This window comes from Triturus cristatus, chromosome 12 (assembly GCF_964204655.1).
Source record: "Triturus cristatus chromosome 12, aTriCri1.1, whole genome shotgun sequence".
NCBI classification, from domain to species: Eukaryota; Metazoa; Chordata; class Amphibia; order Caudata; family Salamandridae; genus Triturus; species Triturus cristatus.
The window spans coordinates 854459369-854480398 of NC_140595.1; the positions used below are offsets into that span (position 1 = coordinate 854459369).

General features: G+C 43.2%; 1 protein-coding gene across 2 annotated transcripts in view; it reads right to left on the reverse strand.

Annotated features, from left to right (window-relative positions):
* Window positions 1-3355: 3355 nt before the first annotated feature.
* LOC146783096 (olfactory receptor 6B9-like) overlaps window positions 3356-21030 on the reverse strand; it is a 30260-nt gene continuing 12585 nt past the window's right edge. The window contains exon 2 of one of the 2 annotated variants that reach the window (XM_085637693.1): window positions 3356-5092. In XM_085637693.1, coding sequence (XP_085493819.1) covers window positions 4072-5025 — 954 coding nt within the window. In that variant the 5' untranslated portion in view covers window positions 5026-5092 and the 3' untranslated portion in view covers window positions 3356-4071. The remainder of the gene's footprint in view (window positions 5093-21030) is intronic. The other variant, XM_085637694.1, reaches the window with a different exon arrangement.

A 21030-nucleotide genomic window follows, 5' to 3' on the forward strand; every position in this document is an offset into this window, starting at 1 on the left:
GGGTTGTGGGGGTTTTCTGATAGGCCAATCACCACAGAGCTAAAAACCCGCTCAAAATAGGCCACCCAGGCTTCTTCACCCAGGTGGGTATCCAGTGTAAGATCTGTTGAATTTTTAAAAAAAGGGGCTTTAATTGTTTTGCAAAAATCACTGCCACTTTTAGAGAGTGCTGCCTTTTCTAGATTTTCCCATGATTCTTCTCTCAGGGTTCTCTCCTGTGACTTCCTGACTTCTAGGTATTTTTTCCTGCGGGACTCAATCAAAACGCTATTTCGGGGACGTGCTTTGTGCAATGTTTGTAATGATTGTGTACAAGAATGGTCAAACCATCATATGGATGAAGCAGGATTTGGTTGTTTTACACAAGTCAAGGCCTTTTAACTTCGCCAAGAAGGTCCCCAAAACAGGATATAATTTGTTCAGGCGTACTACCGGGGTCCAAGCATTTCATTACAGACACCTTGCTATTTTGTTTATAATTAATAAGACTATTTTCACTTTATCTAATTGGTTCCAATTTAATTGAAAGCCATTTTTCCAGTCCCAAATTGGTTTCCAATTTTTTTGTATATACAAGGCGTTTCCTAAGCCCATATCCATCGTGGCAAGGAGGATTGCGTAGTCACTGAAATGGGGTGGTTTAGTTTCTACTTGTTCGATAAAGTACTGAAATGTCTCTGAGACTATTACAAAATGAGTGGTGATTCATACTCAATTCGTAAAAAAAGCATTTTCAAGATTACCTGTGTTAGGATTAACCTTATTGATAATTCTCAGGTTTCTGGCAATTAACAGTTTATTGAAGCTGTTGTCATAATCTTGATGGGTAAAATGTTGGGTAGAATCCCCCAGCATATCCAAGAGGCCACAGACCTTATTTAAGTTGTGCCTATATGGCTGAGCATTGAAGTCTCCTACCCACATTATGTTCATACCTTTCCCATGAGGTGTTCTAATGCCTTTGTGAATCTCTGCATCTAGACGAGCCCCTACATCCATCAAATGTCCCCCAACGTTGTTGTTATAGAAATTGACTAGTAACCAATCCCAGTCCTTATTCCTCTCTACCAAAAGAATATGGAAATGGAGACTTGGGCGTTGGAAATGTTTAATTTTCAGGGGCAAAGTGCTTGTAATCAGGGTCAGTAGCCCCCCCCTTGCTCTTCCTGAGGTAGATGGCAGTGCCTCTGTTTGAAATGATTGTAACATGTCTACAAAAAATAGGATTAGTCGCCCACGTCTCTTGTATACATAAAAGATCAAGATTTTGCAACTGGGCTAATTAATCAGAACTGGATAGTTTTTAACCAACGCCAGATATGTTCTAGGTGCCTATGTTTTGGGTTTGTACAGGCCCCCTTGCTGCATCCCCCTACTTGACATTCCTTAGTTATTTTGGGGCCCTTGGTATTTACCGTGTTTATTGACTCCTGTGGCTCGGACGCGGCTTCTCTTCAAAGTCAGTCACAGGATTCTCAATCTGCCAACTTGGACAGAGGCTCAAATCTATTTGTTAGCTTCAGCCCACTCTTATCCGCATATCCTAGTGTTGTACTGCCCACCACCCCTAAGCTTGGTGGTCCTGTGTCCTTTTTGTGTGGGCTGTAGAAATATTCCAATGCAAGGACAGAAATCTGTGAACGGGATAAGGGGTATTCCAATCATTGATGTAGTAAGGACCTTGTGACATTTGGTTTGTTGAAGTTTACTACTACACAATCCCCCTGGATCACCTTGGTTGTAGGACCAACCCATCCCAATCTCCTAGCCATGATGATGTGTCTGGCCAGAATCATGAAGTCATTGGAAGTTCTGTTTTTCATCTGTTTTGTTCCCTCTCTGCAGATGGATCATTTGTTGTTAAATGAACATTTTAAAGAACATTTACATTTCAAGGAATATATTTACACGTACACATTCTCGAACCATTATGATTAACTGGCCCATAACATATTGGGTGTAAATGTGCCAATGTGTCTGACCCCATGACAATAGAAATCATTCAATAATGTGATTAAGAAATGTGTTTCTTTTCAGAAAACCACAGGCTTGTTCTGCTGCTTCACTACTGTAGCCTGATCTGGATAAAATGTTCCTTGGATCAAGTGAGTACATTGGCACATTTACACCCAATATGTTATGGGACATGTTCTTTACTGCATCTTTTGTTTAGAGGTTCCCTTTTCCTGTCTATGATCGTACCTGTTAAAACAACCCTTTGCCTTCCCCATTAATGAGATTGTTGATCTTAAAGAGACAGGCATCCTAAACTGAGACGTCAGATGAGAGTGGAAAGAGCGGCATAGGGACCTGAAGGGTTACAAATGGGGGGGCCCATCAATGTACACATCATATACTAAGCTACATCTACATATGAGAACCCACATCCAGGGGGAGCCCAACCATCCATGTACACACAAACTGCCCATAATCCTCTGGCACTCGGGGCATTGTCAGATACTGTGTTATGATGGACTAAACAGATTTGCCAGGAGGGCCCACTTGGCTACTTCATGTTACTGGGTTGCAGGTAAAGAGGCTTGTACGCCTCAGATATCCATCAGCTGCCTCCAAGATTCAGCAGCCTTATGGCCTGTGCATGTGGAACAGCTGAAGAAGTGACAGTAATCTCTTATGCAAGAAAACATATTAGGATTGGTTGACAAAACCTTTAGCACATGTAAATTACCTTACACATGGAAATGGCTGAACTTACAGCAGCAAGAGTTCACAGTTGTACATCTTTTAGTCATGAACCACACATTTGTGTAATATTGTGCATGAATAAATCCCATTTAAACCTGGTGGATTGGGTGTTCTAAGGGGTTTCTGTACAAGAAGAAATATTTCCCAGAAAAGAAAAAAGAACATAGAAATAAGCAACAGCCTTTCAGGATGTGTAATTGTGCACTGTGAACAATGATGTCAGTGAAAATGCCAACACTCGTTTGTAGACAGACATTTACAAAACGTTTCCTAAGCAACTCCTTGAAAGCTAGAACTGGCACAGTTTTTTTGTAACCTGAAGAGGGTTCTGTGAACGTGAGAGCATTGTGAAAGTTCACCCATGCCAGCCTGTTGACCTGCAGATTTATGGCTTTTTGCCTTATGCACATTTGAGCACTGCATTTTCCAAATAGTAAAATCAGGACCATGGCATTATAGGGTTACTGAGTTAGGGATGTCCAATTCCACACATGGTTGGATTTCCAATAGCGCCTATTGGTATTTTAAAGTGTATAGTTGTTCTACATCACCTCTCTCCCCACCATCACAAGTAAAGGCTATATGGAATACCCATACAGAACAAATAATCTGTCTTACAATCCATAAACGCAAGCTAAAAAACACTTTATTTTTTTATTTTTACAATTGTAGACCCCTCTTTAAAATGTTCTGTAGCTTGCATTGATCCAACCATTCCACAAAGGAGCATGTTCCCACTATCCCACATTTGTTGAGTCTACCAGTCATGTTTCCAACATGTCTTCTCTCTCTCTTTCTAACAATGTTAGCAGTTTCACCTGTACAATCAGGCTTGATTCTTAGAGTATAAAAATACTCAATCACCTTGGACCTCTTCCGGAAGAGAACACATTACTTTAATATCTTTGCACTGCTGGTGCTTTTTAGATCTTCTGGAAGAACATTTGCACCTTGGTCTAGATTACACAATATTTTGCTTAAGCTTTTTCCTATGGAATCAGACAGCAACGTATGACAATCCACATATGTGAGCGATGGATAAAGTGGAGGCTCTCTGTGATGTGTCCTCAATATATAGCAACTACTGATGTTCCTATTTCCTCACCCTTGGCAGTGGTGGCTTACTGCTGCAAATCCTTAAGCCTTCTCCAGGACTCCCTGATGCCATTGCAGGTGACTTGTCTTTCTCATGTTCATAGGTTCTACAACTTGCATAGATCCATCCATATTTCACAGAAGTATGGTCTGAAAATGTCATCCTTGTTGAGTATACCCTTGAGGTTCAGAATATTTCTTCTATCTCTGTGACCAATGATGATCAAACAGTGTAGCCAGGCTTGATTCTCAGAGTGCATCATTGCACAGTCACTTTGGCAGTGGTCGCTTCCTCCTGTAAAGCCTCCTCCAGGACTCCCTGATCTCCTTATTTCTTAGTGTGTAGATGATTGGATTAATCACTGGTGTGGCCACAGAGTAGAGAAGGGACAAGGCTTTGTTCAGGTTGAATGTGTGGCCTGTGGTTGGAACCACATACATTACAATCAATACGCTAAAGTATGTGATGACCACAGTGAGGTGGGAGCTGCAGGTGGAGAAAGCTCTATGTCTGCCTGTAGCCGACGGTATTCGCAGTAGAGCTAAGATGATGTAAACATAAGAAAGAATTATCAGTAAAAAGGGGATCAAAAGAACAACGAAGGACAGAGCAAAGACCTCCATTTCCAGCCAGGATGTGTCCGAGCAAGCAGCTTTCAAAAGTGGTGCTAAATCACAGAAGAAGTGATCAATTTCACTGTGATCTGGAAATTGGATTGTGCTAAGTAAAAGGCTTGTGAAGGAAGCTATCACAAAACCAGCCGCCCAAGAACTGGCAGCCAGCTGAATGCAGAGCCTGAGGTCCATCAGTGTAGAGTAGTGCAGGGGAAGGCATATAGCTACATATCTATCATAAGCCATCTGAGTGAGAAGAAAGCACTCAGTGGTCACAAGGGAACCAAAGAAATACAGCTGTGTGATGCAACTTGCAAGAGAAATGCTACTGCCCTCCATTATCAGGCTGTCCAGCAGGGTGGGGATGGTGGCGGTGACATACCAGACTTCCAAGAATGAAAGATTGCCCAGGAAGAAGTACATGGGGGAGTTAAGGCAGCGGTCAGTGCACACTGTGACCACAATTAAGATATTCCCAATAATCGTTAACACGTAAATAGTCAAGAAGTTCTCAAAGAGAAACAACTTTAGTGCCGGAAGATCCTGGAATCCCAGTAGGAGGACCTCACTGATACCACTTACATTTCCTGAACATCCTCTGCTCGACATTTCTTCAATCAGACGTAAAGGAAAAAAGATAATAATTCATTAATGTTGCCAAACAAACTGGTTCCACCTGCAATAAATAAAAAAAAAAAAAAAAAAATGTTTTATTAATTTACAATAAATTACCAACAAATAAAGCTTGCTCAGATTGCTCAAATTTACTTTATATGTTTGAACATTAATTGATTGAAACATTTACCCTTCCTTTTCTGTGATAGACTTCCATTTTTATTTAGAAAATTGCAGCAAAGGGTTGTGAAATGTTTTTACTTTTCACTAATCAAACCTTGATATCTTTAAACTTAATCTGTTTTCAACTTATGAAAACGGCTGATATTTAAAGCTTTAGTTACTATGATGTCTTCATTGATGCTATAGGTTTTAGGAAATGGGGTTGTTGGTGTCCTGCTTGGTCCTGGATTTCATAAGCAGGGATATACATTACATTGTGTAAGTCCTAAGACCCCCCCGCCCCAGAAACATATCCTCCAATGACCCTGTGGCACTTTGATACTTTGCATTGAAGGCTTCTGATATGCAGACCAAGACATAATATGCAGGCCATGTTCACACTCAATACCATCACATTGATCTCTTTAGTAAATTACAAATTGTGATATGGTAGGAATTGCAATTTGGAAATCGTTATTCCTAATTTTTGCACATACGGCCCACAGTTTTCTATACATTTACCAGTGCCAGCCTGATCTTGAATCCACAGGTTAGTACATTATCCTTTGATGGAAATCAGGGCTGAACACATGATCTACCTGATCTAGGCTGCACCCTCCATACAGTGAAAGAACACTGATTGATTTTGTTGTCACCAGAATTCTTGACTTTACTTTTTCTGTTAGTTTTTTATAACATGGCTGGTTCCATAATGAAAAGCTACAATGCTCCAGACATTTCAAGACCTGGTCTCTGATTCATGAGCAACACTACTCGTAGTTGTAATCTTCTAAAAAACTAACACTAACCACACTATACAACAAGTTATTCACAAAAAGTCAACATTTTAACATAAAATTACCACTTTGTGCATGTTCCTATAGATAGGTACATTGATGGACTTGGCTCTCTCTGCAATGACACACCCAAATGTTTTGACTTTATCCCTCCTGTTTTTCTGAATCCATTTTTGTTGGTTTTAGGAATCTGTGCACTTTACCAATGCTAATCAGTGCTGCATTGCTTGTCGTCTCTCCATTAACACAATAAAATTGCCTTACAATGATTGGTTCCTCTATTTTACTTATAGGTCCCTAATTTATGGGTCCATAATTTACAGACCCTCAATCCAGTGTCTGCAAATTTAATTATGCCTCCCACTTAAAGGAACCCTTTAAAACATGTCTTATGTCTGCCTTTGGCCCTCACAAAATACACCTTTTGCCAGGTATAAACCTTTCTTTTAATACATATACATCACCCAAAAGGTAGGGCATAAAAGCTTATAAGGCAGGGTGCATTGTTTTTAAAAAGTAGGACATGTTTTAAAAATGTACGCGTCCTAGTAGTGACAAGTGTCTATATTCATTTTTCTCTAATGTAAGGACTATCTCTCCCTTTATATGACATTGGGTTACCTTATTACATTTAATAAGTGCTAACTTTTGATTGGAAGCAGGTAGGCAAATTTGAACTCAAATGATTTGTAATTTCAACTCTTCTTTAATCTAAAAGTCGGATTTTAGATAAAGAAATTGAAAATGTCACTTTTAAAAAGTTGGCATTCTCCTGCTCAAAACTTCCTAAGGCCTTCTAGGGCTTTGCAGCTGTCTGGGCCTGTTAATGGGTCTTCCATTAAGAATGCGTATTGAGCTCCGACAGTGAACAATAGGGGACTTAGGGTTGGCAAGGTGGGTCATCATGCCAGGATGACTGTGGGCAGAGATGTTGTCTGCCCCACTTATACTTCAAAGGGCTGCATTTGTTTAAGGGTCACCAGGAGTCTCCAGTGCAAATACTAATTTGTCCTTTGCTACCCCTGGCCCTGCCCTTGTAACCACTGGCCTCATAGGTCACAAAGCAAGCACAAATCACAGAGGAGTTGAACATCAATCAATCAGGCGTGATGTGGTTTTGCCAGGAGGGCAGCTGCGAAGTACATTTTAAAATGTTTTCTACTGTTTTTTACTGTTTAAACTATGTACTGATAAGGGGAAAAATACGGGCTTTATGTGATGTTTCTAATGTTTGTACCAGCCTAAAAATGTAAAAATAAAACATGCAAAGGCCACTATAAAACCTGCTAGGTGGCAACGCTACACAGAACCTTATCCTGTGAAAAGACCCAGCACCGAACCCCCGGTGGCCTACACACATATCTCTCCGAGCTTTTCTTGCCACCTTTGCCTGAGAAAATACTGACTATTTGGTCACGTTTTAAGATTCTGCAAAAGCCCAGACATGCTTCTTTACAGAACTTTATGTGAAGCCCTCAGTATACATGGCCTCTATGTCTTTTTTCTTACGTTATGCATCAGTCAGCGATCATTAGTGGAGCTGTAGAGTACATTTTGTCTTCTTACATTTACTGCTTAAAGTATGTACTGATAAGGGGAATAAATACCTGCTTTAGGTAATTTTCAAATGTTTGCACTGACAGAAACATTAAAATAATGGTTCCCCGAACTCTCAGGTGGAACTGTGATGGTCAACCCTTCAGGGCACTCCCCCCTCTCCCAAGTCAGCCATAAAAAGTCTAAGTTTCTTGTTAGACAAATCACTGACCATGGATACCCAGGCCACAAAACTAGCTGCAACATGATATGGCATCCTTAGGATTCCCAGGAAAATCCTTCATCTGCTGTCCCTCACCTCCAAATGATTAATAGTCTAGGCATTGATTTTATCTCACCTCGACAACGGAAATTCCCTGTATCTAGGAGCCCCTAAATCTGTGGCATGGTGACCGCAGCTGGTACAGAATTCAGTGGCTCGACTGCTCTATAATGTTTCCAGACACAAGTTGGCCAGCAAGCTCTTCTGTCTCTTTATTGGCTCCCGGTGGCCCAAAGGGTCAAATTCAGATCCCTTTGTGTAGTCCACAGGGCATTGTTGGACAAAGACCCTTTGAGTGATCAAACTCTGATTTCTCCCTATAACCCCATTAGAAATCTGAGGTCTACTACCGCCTGACTTGCAGTGGTCACCTCTATTCAAAGAGCCAGAATTAGAGGTCTGTCATTTCAAAACAATGTTTCCAGGTTATGGAATTCTTTACCCTCTACCCCATCAACCTGGCACTCCATTTTCGCAAACTCCTGAAAACATGGTTGTTTGACTGTTTCTTCCCCTAGATGCATTCTTGGCATAAGATGTGGGTATAAAAGCAGCTGCTTGCTGTGGACAGGGAACAAATGAAACTTACAACTATATCAGCCTTATCAGGGACGTGTTCCCCACAACATGCCCTTCAGTGCCTTGCTGACCCCAGGCTCCCCTAAGCCCTGGGCATGTTTGTCATGCAGGCTAGGGATTTTGATCTTTTTCCTGACCTTTCTCTAAGGATGGAAGTAGAAGGAGTTATCTCTTCCCCATCTGTCACCGATCTGTCCTGCCATCCTGCAAACTGTCACAGCCTTGGAGGTATTCCCAGTGAAAGCTTTAGTTTTACTTTTTACATGTACAACAGTGTTCCTTCATGTTGCTTCTTGAGCACTAGACTGCTGCCTAATATTCTCTGTTTTCTATTTTCCGGTTGCTAATGTGTGAAATATATATGCCTTGTATGTGAGATCATTGACAATAACAGGCAGTTGAGGATTGAATTATGCCATGAGGTTGTCTAAATTATGCGGCAAGAAAAAGCAAACGATTCATCGTCATATGTGCACATTCTAAGGTAGTGTTATTGCTCCATTGTGACATTTTAATATATCTCACTACTGCTATTTGCCCCTGGATACAGCAAACTACAAATTAAAGGGTACCAGGTATCTAGTTTGAAAACAGCCACTATTCGTGGAATGTCCTTACTAAATCTGGATCAATTAGATCTAGAAACTTTTTTGCTTTAGATTAAAATCAGCAAATCATCAGCAGATGGTGGGTTAAGTGACAGGCACTGAACATCCATAATTACATGGAAAAACCAGCAGCTGAATAAACACACAATTCCAGTATTTGAGTAACACTTTGCATCAATAGCAATGAGAGAAGCTATGAAAATTAGCATTTCACAACTTGACGTGATGGATTTAAAACTATGCCAGCTTCATCAGTTGATATTCTGGCAAGGTTTTTAAAAAAGCACATTGGGAAGAGGTCCTCCCAACAACGGCAAACCAACTTATGGCCACTTAGGGCCTTGAGTGGGCTTCTGCTGCCACTCAGCCACCCCACGCTCCTAATTTCCTTCAGCAAGAAGCAGCACAGTGCATCTTCTGCCAGTGCCTCAAAGGGGTAACAAGAGACCTGAGCTGCAGTGAGTAAACTACTCTCGATGGCCACTGTTAGAGATGGGGGTCTTTAGTTGGCAATGTTTTTCACCTTTGTCCAAGTAGGGACCCTTCGTCCTAGTCAGGGTAAGGGAGTTACACTCCTAAAATAACCCCTGCTCAGCCCATTTGTATCTTGATATGAGCAATCAGGCTTATTTCAGAGGTTGTGTGTAAAGTATTTGCACAAAACCAACAGTAATACAGTGAAAACACTACAAAAGGGCACCACACCAGTTAATAAAAATATCCAATACTTTATATATTCAAAACAAGACCAAAACGATAAAAATCACTGTGCAAGAATAAGCTTAAAAATGCAGTTCCTTGAAGTCAGTAGCTCCGTCCGGTGGTACCGCGATACTGAAAACAACAGAATCCAACAGTTTATCCGATCTTGTCGGTCAAGGTGTCGGAAAACTCATAAACAGTACCTTTTTGCTGTGGATGATCACGTTGGTGTGAGTCGGTCATGGCAATTGTCCCGGTTGCGATGCAAAGTGTAGTGGTGCGACGTGCAGTGCCCTCATGGCACGGTGCAGGCAGCGTCTCTGTGATGGTCATCCAGCAATGTCGGTGAGACCAGGGCTACGATGTGGAGTGAGGCGGTGCTCGTTGCTGTTCTGACAGATCATGGTGCAAGCGACAGAGCTGGTTGGTGGAAGCTTGTGTCTGTTTGCCCATACTGTGTAGTGGGACGAGGCAGAGTGTCGTGAGACTTACGAGCGGTGCCCCCAGCCATGATACGGTCACAGGTGTCGAGGTCAGCAGGCAGTCTATGAGACCAGGGCAGCAAAGTGAAGTGAGGAGGTGTGGAGTGCGGTGCCCATAGGTCACGGTGCAAGCAGCGGCTCTCTGATAGCGGTGTCTTTCATCGTTTCCAGTGAGACCAGGGTTGCAGTGCGAGATGCAGCAGTGCCCTCTGCGGTGCCTTCAGCACACAAAGCCAGGGACAGAGTCGGTGACAGAATCGGTTGCTGTTCCCCCTCTGTGCTAACTGAAACCACAGTTCCAGAAGCAGTTCCCAGAGGTCTGTCATGTCTTTGTGGTCCCTGAGACTTTAGCACAGGAGGCAAGCTCTAATTCAAGCCCTTGGAGATACTCAGCAAAGGTAAAGAAAGTTCGGTCCAGTTCTTTCACTGTCCAAGGCAGAAGCAGTAACTGCAGGCCAGCCCAACACAGCAACAACGCAGCAAAGGGGCAGTACTCATCCTGGCAGCTATTCCAGCCCATCTTCTTGGTAGGTTCCTTGATTCCAGTGATTTCTAAAGTTCTGGGGTTTGGACCCCAATATTTATACTCAGTTTCTCTTTCTTCTCTTAGGCAGAGAGGATCTGTACCTAGTCCAAACCAGTGTGGTCCTCTCTGGCCCAGCTTCCAGGCAGGAGGTAGAGACAGCATTGTCTAACGCAGACCAGGCCCATTCAGGTGCAAGGAAATCTCCTCCCCCTACTCTTAATGCAGCCCAGGTCTATTCAGCCCAGTCCTGACTCATCCAGGAAAGGCAGGACACACCTGGACTGCCCAGTGGCTATCTGAGGAGAATGCACATCTCCAGCCCCTGTCACTCCAGAGCCAGACAGTCAATCCACAAACCCAGTAGTGGCACACAGGATGGCTAAGTAAGAAAATACCTGCTTTCCAAAAGTGGTATTTTCAAACACAGAACATAAAAATCATCTTTACTGAAAGGTGAATTTTTGCACTCTGAGTCCAGGCATACTAAACCCCACTTCCCTATCTAGTCCCAATGGGAAGTTATGCTTATAAGATGTGATAAGTAAACTCCCATTCTACCCTATGGGACAAATAGACTTTCCATAGTGAAAAAATTAAATACACTGTAATTCACTATCAGGACATGTCACACACACCAGTACATATCCTACCTTGAACATAAACAGCACCCTGCCCACAAAGGGTAACTTGGGACTACCTTAGAGGTGACTTACATGTAAGAAAAGGGAAGAATAGGGCCTGGCAAGTGGGTGCACTTGCCAGGTCGACAAGGCATTTACAAACTGTCTGCAGACACTGCAGTGGCAGGTCTGAGAACCCTTTACAGGGATCCTTGTATTTGTGGCACAACCAGCACTGCAGGCCCACTAGCAGCATTTCATTTACAAGCCCTGGCACTCACAGTGCACTTTGCTAGGGACTTACTAGTAAATCAAATATGCCAATCATGGAAAAACCAATCCATAATACAATTTACAATAGGGGCACTTGCACATTAACACTGGACAGCAGTGAGAAAGTGCGTAGAGACACGAAACCTGAAAAACAGAGTCAAAAGTGGAAGGCCGGAAAGCAAAAAAGACAGGAGAAACACACCAATAGATGCCAGTTCTAACAGCCGCCAATTCTTACAGCTGGTTTTCTCATATGTACTGATACTCGTGCACAGATTTACTAAAACCTCACACAATGCAGAGCAGCAGCCAAACATACTGCACAATGTTGCGTGTGGAGAGAGCACCATATTTACAGAAATACAGCACTCTTCTCCCCTCCCCCTATCCCCAGTGCTAAAGTCTGCTGCCATGCACCACACACTAAACTTTGCACCATAGTGCAAGGGCATCTCTGTGAGTCTAGCATAGGTTTTGTGCTGAAAGCATACCCTTCCAGAACAAAACCTAACCCTTGGTGGCAAGTAATGCATTACTTTTAAGGGATTTTCCAGTACAAAACAAGTTTTGACCTGGAAAGTAATGTGGTAATTAAAAGATTTTGGGACACTTTTGTGATGCAAACTTGGCCAAAATCTTAGTAAATATCCCCCTCAATGTTTATTCCCCCTAAGGAGATTTTATTATGGTTCTAGCCCTTCTTTGAGCTTCTAAAAGTCCTTAAACAATATTTTATTGTATCTGAAATTGCATAGCGCTTTGTATATATATTAAGGAGCTGAGGCACATCAGTCGATGAATAGGATGCTTCATAGTGGGAGAGTATTGAGTTGGAAGAGTCGCAGATTGCAGTGTGGTTTATGTAGGAAGGGGCATTATTATGAGATTTTGATACAGTGAAGCACAGCAATTTACCTTGCTGCGCTGCATGACTGGGAAAGTGCAGGATTGCACTGTATTTAGAAGAATAAGGTGTATTCCTGACTTTCTCTGCACTGGTGCCATTTTGACAGCCTAGCACCAATGCAGCCACCATTGCACCATGGTGTAAGGGTGCCTGTGTTGCATGCAGGATTGTTTTTGTGCTAGAAGGGGCACCTTCCTGCACAAAACCAATCCGGAGAGGCATATTTCTATGTCTATGTGTGCTGTAGAATGCAGTACACATAGAAAGAGGAGGCAATGAGGAGAAATAACAATGTTTCTCCTCATTACACCTTCCCTGAGAAGGCATGTTGATTTTGGTGCATTCCGAGGTCTACTACTTTTGTTAAATCTGGGAATGCATCACAAACCCTGGGAGTTGCGTGGGAATAGCTAGTTGCATGGGAACACCTTTCTTACGGCGGAGTAACTTAACTCAGCAATTTGCACTGTTTTGTGTTACTCCAGATGAAGCCACTCATGTCCACACAAAGTGGCCTTGCGTGGCTTCATGCAACTCATCTTGGGCTTGTGTCACTCTTGCACCACATTGTGTTGTGCAATTGTGATGCAACTCTGCTCATAAATATGCCCAAAGTATTTGAATGTTCTACAAGTGGGGATTTCGACCGTAAACCTATTACAAGTATGGAATTGTAAGTAAGACCGATAGAGAATTACCTTCAGACAGGTCAGGGGGTGAATAGGTTGAGGGTTTGCAAGCAAGGACCTATCTCTGTGTCTCACCTCATCTTTGTTACAAAGATCCTTGAGAAGACCCGGTGGCTCTTGAAATGACCGGGCTCATGGAAGAGTTACCACAGGATTCTCATGTGGTGGAGAAGTGATGCATTCTCACCTCTTATAGCAGCAGGAACCGAGGCTGAGCCCTCCACCGCTCCTGGTGGATCTATAATGAGTCCATGAGGAGTGCCTCCTCCTGGGAAATGGAGCACATGCGCATGTACACTGTCATGCCTCAGCCAGCTGGAAGAAAACCTAAATCATTTCTGACAAGTAAACCTTTCGAGTGTCACATCCTAGTTGCTGTTGTCACAAAGCTGGACTAATTCAATGGGCATGGGGATTGTGGCAACTATAATAACTATAATCCCCATGTTACAAATTCCCCTCCAGCTGGAAACCATATTCAGCTTTGGATCCACCTCTGACCTTACACCAGTCTAAGTAGCATGGCCAATGTCTACAGAAATATCCACCTTCCAGTGCTGAAGTATACTTGGCAGCGAGTGGGCCATCATGCCACGCACACCACCCACCGTGCACCAAACACATCTTCACTCTCTGCACCAATGCAAGGTCCTGTGCGCTCTCTCACAGAAGTGGTCTCAGAATGTGCCTGAACCGAGGTTTTCAACTTTAAAATTAAAACTGTAATCCCCAGGCTGCACTGCCCCCCTAGGTAAAAGCCCAGGACTGGTTAAAGAGTTTGCACATTGCAGAGACCACCCACACCTGCCAGTACTCCTGATTCTCATAGTTTTGGAGATCTTGTTGTGCAAAAAAACGAAAACTAGACTGCTAGCACATGCATTAATTCCAAACACGAGAAATACTAACGTGAGAGATCAAAACATCATGTTTGTGAGGATTTGTTGAAGAAGCGGGATTACCCGAATATTTGTTTAGTGAGTGTTTGCTTCCTGTTCTTTTTCATTTTACCTCAGCTTCTTACCTGTCTCTAATAAGCTGCCCTGTTGAAAGTCTGAGTGCAGTAATGTCTAAAGCCTGGGGATGGCGAAGAACCACTGCCAACCCTACTCACACTCCCTGATTCATGAATATTGTTCCCGTAAAGCCTTGATACCTGCAAAGGGAGGAGAGCTTCATCCTCACAGGCACTAAAGAGTTAAAAATGAGTTACAAAACAGCACACTGCATCCGCACTCATGATTAAAAACATACCACGTTTAGATCAATTTAAAGTGAACGGCCAGGAACTCTCCTGCCTTTATGTGGATCCATAGGGAATCACATATTTAGATGGCATATACTATTTGAACCTGGGAGAAATGGATATTGTCACAACTTGGAATATACCCTGTGCTGTAGAAAGAGGCACCTTCATAAAAACAATCCTGAGAGTTGTCTTCCTCTTTCTATGTGTGCTGCAGAATAACGAGGAGAGGTAAAGATATCCCCTGAGGAGGAATAACTTTTTGGCACATTCCCAGATTTGCAAGGTCTGGGAAAACGTCAACATTCATGGGAGTTGCATGGAACACCCACACAATGCCCATGGAATATCTACCCAGGGCAGAGTAACGTGGACATGAGATTAAATAGTAAGGGTTAGGCAAAAATAAACTGAGGGAGAGGGAGTGACCGTACTGGTGGAATAATGTAGCATGTACCAGAGATTCTGATGGGGTTCTTATATTTCACTAGAGAAGGGATATGACTCGAGAGCAAGTGCTGGAGGAATTAAAAGAAGACAGAGAGCAAGAGTTAAGTACAAATTCTGCACTGCTACTAAATCTCTATTCCATCAGTGGGTCATTCGTGGACTGATTCACAATCCTGTAAACATAAAGGAGCCCCTTACCTTTGACAGAAAGAACTCATGGGCGCCATGTAGCCCCTAAGGTCAGTTAACATGCATAGTCATCATGTCTTACAAGAGAAAACACCAAGCCAAGCATTGTTGATCTGAGCAGTTGAGAGATTAGTGTATAAGCTGTTGGGGTGAGGAAGGAGAAAGGTTTTTATCATTCCCTTTGATGAGATCATGTATGGTCTGTTAAGATGATGCAGAGGACATAGGTTAAGTAGGTTTGTCTGCAATCACTTAGTTATGAAGAAAGAGGGATGGAGAAAGTAAAGAAGCTGCGATAGAGAATCAAAAAAACAAATACTTAAGCTTCATTGTGCATAGTGGAACCATTCAGTGAGCATTCTGGAAAACTAGGGGGCTTATTTACAAGTCCTTTGCGCCGCTGGTGTGTCACTTTTTTGGACGCACCAGCAGGGATATGCCATGGATGTTGCTGTGGGTGTTCCCATGCAACACCCATGAATTCTGCCGCACTCCCAGATTTGTAAACCTGGGTATGTGTCAAAATCCAACTCCTCCCCAGGGGAAGTGTAAGCAGGCACAATACTTTTATTTCTCCTAATTTTTTCCTCTTTCTATGCATGCTGCAGAGTGCACCATTAACCCCTTTGATGCGAATGACGGAGCGGTTCCGTCATGCGCATCGGTTGCGCTGTGCAAATGAGGGAACCGCTCCGTCACGGCCCCGCCCACGCACGGAACCTTCAGCACGCCACGCTGAAGGGGTTAACCTTCAATGATTGTTTTTGTGCAGAAAGTTGTCCCTTCCGGCACAACAACAATCATCCCAGTAATGCAGGCACCTTTGCACCATGGTGCAAGGGTGCCTGCATTGGCAGCCAAGTGTGCACCTGCGCGGGGAGAAACACAGTGATGCATCATATTGTTGTAAATATCACACATTCTTGTGCTTTTAAAATTATGCAGTTAGGTGCAGCAAAATAGCTTGCAGTGCTCTGCTGTGCCATTTTGTTGTAAATGAGGCCCTAGTTCTTAATCAATAACTCAATCAACCAATCAATCAATCAATCAATCAGTCAGTCAATCAATCAGAGTTCTTACAGAGCATGACTACTCACTGGTAAGGGGCGTAAGGTGCTGGGGGGGGGGATTTCTGCACTTCAGTCGAAGAGCCAGTGATGGTGATTGCCTGAGGTGGAGAGGTAGGTACAGGTCTTCTCAGCATGGTAGAAGAAGGATCCTCCTCCAACCGATTTCTTGCTGATCTGTGGGATAGTGGCTAGAGCCAGGTTGGTGGATTGGAAATGTCAGATGATGTGTAGAAGAAGAGGCGGTGGTTGAGGTATTCGGGTCTGGTGTTGTGCAGGGCTTTGTAGGCGCTCGTGAGGAGCTTGAATGTCATTCTTTTATTGATTGGGAGCCACTGGAGGTCTCTCAGGTGACCAGAGATATGGTTTCAGTGAGAGATGTCCAGGATAAGTCTGGTATAGGCGTTCTGAATGTGCTGCAATTTATTTTGGAGTTCTTGGGCCATGCCATCACTGAGTGCAATGCCGTAGTCGAGCTTCCTGCTGATGAGTGCCTGTTAAAGCTGGGGGTATCTAGTTGGCAGAGGTAATTACCTTTGTCCAAATAGGGACCCTTGCTTCTAAGTCAGGGAAGGGGGATTACACTACTGGATAACCCTTGCTCACCCCCTTGGTAGCTTGGCATGAGCAGACAGGCTTATCTCAGAGGCAGTGTTTTAAGAATTTGTGAACACATACAGTAATACAGTGAAAACACCACAGATGGACACCACACAGGTTTTATAAAAATAAGTTGTTACAAAGACATCTAGAACAGATAGGTGAGAATAAGTGAAGCTTTATTACGGTCTCCACTCAGTAACCTCTACACGTCACGCTGCAAGCCCAGCGACTACCAACTCTGCCAGTCAAGCTGCCTTGGCAAAATTCTAAAGCAGCCTCTGGCTAAACTGTAGGAACATTCCAAGGGGTGGAAAAGGGAGGGAGTTGGAGGGGAGAGAGGGAGAGACCACAGAAGGGAAGTGGTGTATAATAAAGCAGACCAAGAAAAGTAAGGGAATTATAACACATCTTCCCCTCACAAAACAATGTAAGAGAGAAGTATAATGTTATTGCACAATAAAGTCTTTATACCATTTGGGTGAAACAGTAGGTCTTCTGGTACTGCTCCTGGGAGGCGTGACAGGGTCTTCAGGGCCTCTTGGTGACAGTGAGTTTTCATGAGCGGTGTCCTCTGGGTTCGAGCATTTAGCCAACTGGTCCATGCTCCAGTTTTACCCATTCTCAAGGGACCACAGTGTTGTTTTTGATGTCCACTATTCTTCTGGGTTCAAAGAACTTGGATTCATGATCCCCCGCGAGTGTGGGTTTTTTCACAGCCACCCAATAACCTACTGACCATTCTCGATTCTTTGTTCCATGCTTTTGATCTGAAAGGACTTTATAGTTGGCTTGATGGGAAGATATTTTGGGTTTGGCCTTGTCATAGGAGTGTGCTGTTAGCTCTCCACCCCCGATCCAGTTGGGGAAGAATTTTGTACTGGGTTTTCTTCTCCTGAGCGATGAGAATGGGGATATGCCAGTAACCAGGTTGGGGGTGGTGTGATATGCCCAGAGTATATCTTGAATAGAGTGTTCAACAGGTAGGTTGTTGATGCAAGCAAGCTGTATGTTCTCTTTTACCATTCTGTTTACTCTTTCGACTAAGCCGTTAGCTCGAGGACAGTACAGAGCAGTTTTCAGTGGGTTATGGCTAAGCTGGTCAGGAAGTTGGACATGGCTGACATGGTGAATTGGACACCATTGTCCATGACCAGGGTGGCCGTAATGCCTTCGGTGACAAAGGTATCTCGTAGGAAGTTGATCAGGGATTCGGTAGTCATTTGGTGCACCATTTTAATGACTACCCAATGAGAGTGAAAATCCGTCAGGACAAACGCAAATCTTTTAGTGACACCTTTCTTATTGATCGGGCCGATGATGTCCAGAGCTAATTTTTCCCATGGTTTGTCCGGAATTGAAACAGGGGAAAGAGGTGCCATCTGGGTGCATTTAGTTTTGCCACTATTGGCGCATATGGTGCAGTTCTTGACTTTGGTCTCAACCATAGAGTCCATGTTAGGAACCAATGGTGCTCTCTGCGTCTATTTTTCGTAAGGCTTCCCCCTAGGTGGCCCTCATGAAGCAAGTTTATTATTTTATCCTTCAAAGCTTCTGGAAGGATGATTTTGTTGTTTCTCCATATGTAATCACTGTTCAAGTTGATCTCATGCCTTATTTCCTAGAATTTGTCTAGGTCTTGGCTGACACTTTTATATGAAGCTGGCCATCCTTGAAGGGTATACTCTTTAAGACAGGCAAGTGTGGCATCTTGGGACATGCTTTCGGTCCATTCATCTTGCTTTATTGTGGAGGAGTGGACCTGTAAGATGGTAAACTCAGATGTTTCAAAGTTTTCAGATAGTTCTAATGGTGCCCTCGAAAGGAAGTCAGCTGCGGTGTAGAGATCGCCCGCGACATATTCAAGTTTAATAACAAAGCTTTCTAGGCCTAGTACCCATCTAGCTACTCTGGGTGTACTGTTAGCTGATCCTTTAGAACTGAACATGGAGATGAGGGGCTTGTGATTGGTGCAAACAGTGAACTTTATCCCCCACAGGTAGACCTTGAAATGTTTAATCAACCGAAAGCAGGCCAGGGCTTCCCTCTCTACGACAGAATAATTTCTTTCTGAGCTGTTAAGGGTGCGGGAAGCGAAAGCAACAATGCGTTCTCTCCCACTGAACTTGAGAGAGGGTTGCTCCTAGACCTTTGTTGCAGGCATCTGTGGTTAGAATGGTCTTCCTGGAAGGGTCAAAAGTGCATAAGTGAGGGGCATTTAAAAGGCTTCTTTTAACGTTGTCAAAGGCTGTCTGGTGCCCCTCTAGCCATTTGAAGGGAATATGGTTTTTAGTGAGTTCCCTAAGGTCGTTGGAAATATCAGAAAAGTTCTTGACATATTTGGCCATGTATTCTGCAGGACCCAGGAAGGATAGTAGTTCTTGTTTGGTAGTGGGTGCATTGGCTTTTTTAACAGCATCAAGGAGGCTTAACTTGGGTTTAAATCTGTCCCTTGATATGGTGTGCCCAAGGTAGTCAACGGTTCCCACCCCGATTTGGCATTTTTCTTCTTTAAGGGTAAGACCCTCCTCTTTGAATCTCTGGTGGACAGTTCTTTGAGAGGAATCATGTTCATCCGGTGTTGCTCCGTATATCAAGACATCGTCTTGGAAGCACATGGTTTTCGGACCCCTTCAAGCATGTGCTGCATTATCTTTTGAAATTCCGCTGCCGCCGAAGCGAGTCCAAACCGCATTCTGAGGAACATGTATGACACCAGAGGAGTGGTAAAAACAGTTAACTCTCTGGAGTCGGGGTGTAACTCTTCTTGATGGTAGGCACTGGAAAGGTCAAGTACACTAAAGCAAGTGGCTTCCCCCATGGTGCGTAAAACCTCGTGGATGCGCGGAAGTGGGTGTCTTTCAATGAAGACGTTATCGTTAAAGTTTCTAAGGTCGATGCACAATCTAATGCAATTCCCCTAGGCCTTGTTAGTGATAACCACAGGTGTGACCCATGCGGTGCAGTCCACAGGTTGTATTACACCTAGGGACTGTAGTCTGGCTAGTTCAGTTTTAAGGGGTTACCACATAAGGTGAGGTATGGGCCTCGTTTTGTGTGCAATATGTTTGGCTTGGGGTTTCAACTTTATTTTGTGTTGGAAGTTCTTAAGGAGCCCTAAATAGGAAGTGAAAACATCAGGAAACTCTTTGATGAATGTTTTACCCTGGGTGGATAAAATCAATAGTAAGAACTTGTTCTGGGTTATTGGGGTCCAGTTTTATGCCTAACACTTTTTGATGTTGCCAACCATGGAGATTGGACCCCTCCTCCACTATGTAGACTTTCCCAAGGGTGACACGGTCTTTTAAAGAAATGTGAGTTTTAACCATGCCCTTCAAAGGAATAGAGTTTCTGGTGTAGGTTCTGGGAGAAATGTTAGGCTTTATTATGTCACTTTCTTTACAGAAGTTCATGTTAATAAAATCAGAAATGTTCAAAAAACTGAATGGAGAACAGGAATCCGCAAACATGTTGATTTTCTTGCCACAAAACTCAATTACGCATTGTGGGTAGTTTATTTGATTGACAGTGCTGGAGTCTCGAACTTGGAAGATAATTTTCTTAACTGATTGACTTTTGACAAACTCTATCAAGGTGGCCTTTCTTATTGCACATCTTGCAAATAGCTGATATGGCTTGGCACTTAGGATTATTGGCAAGGTGGTTGCTACTACCGCAACGTTAACATTTGAGTTTGTTAGGGTTGTTGTCATGAGTCAAGTTGGGAGTTTTGGAATTTTTAATATTGCAAATAGTGTTTTCATTGATAGTATCAACAGGTTCTGATTCCACAATTTCTGCCACCTGGCTTTGGACTGAATGGAAGTGTTCGGGTCCCTTTCATGCAGAGGGCAGTATGCTCAATAGATTTAGCCAATTCAATTGCCTCTTGTAGATTAGGTTGTTTTTGCTGTACTTTTTCTTGGATTTTACTATTATTGGTGCACCTTGCCATTTGGTCCCTAACAAGGGAATCGTTGAGATCTCCAAATTGGCATAGCGCACTTAGACCGCTCAGGACAGCTACTTAGTTTGCAATGCTTTCATGTTTCCCTTGGACCCTACAAAAGAACTTGTGGCGTTCAAGCACTATGTTGATTTTGTCCCCAAAATGTCTTCTTCTAGGTCTGTTTCTGGAAGAGTATCAAAGACTTTCCTCCCATGGGTACCCAGGTTGTGAAGAAGAATGTGTTGTTTCCTTAAAGAACTGAATTTTTCCCCCCCAATGGCAATCAAGTGCGACTCAAAGATCTTGACCCATTCTTTCCAAGGAAGGTTGG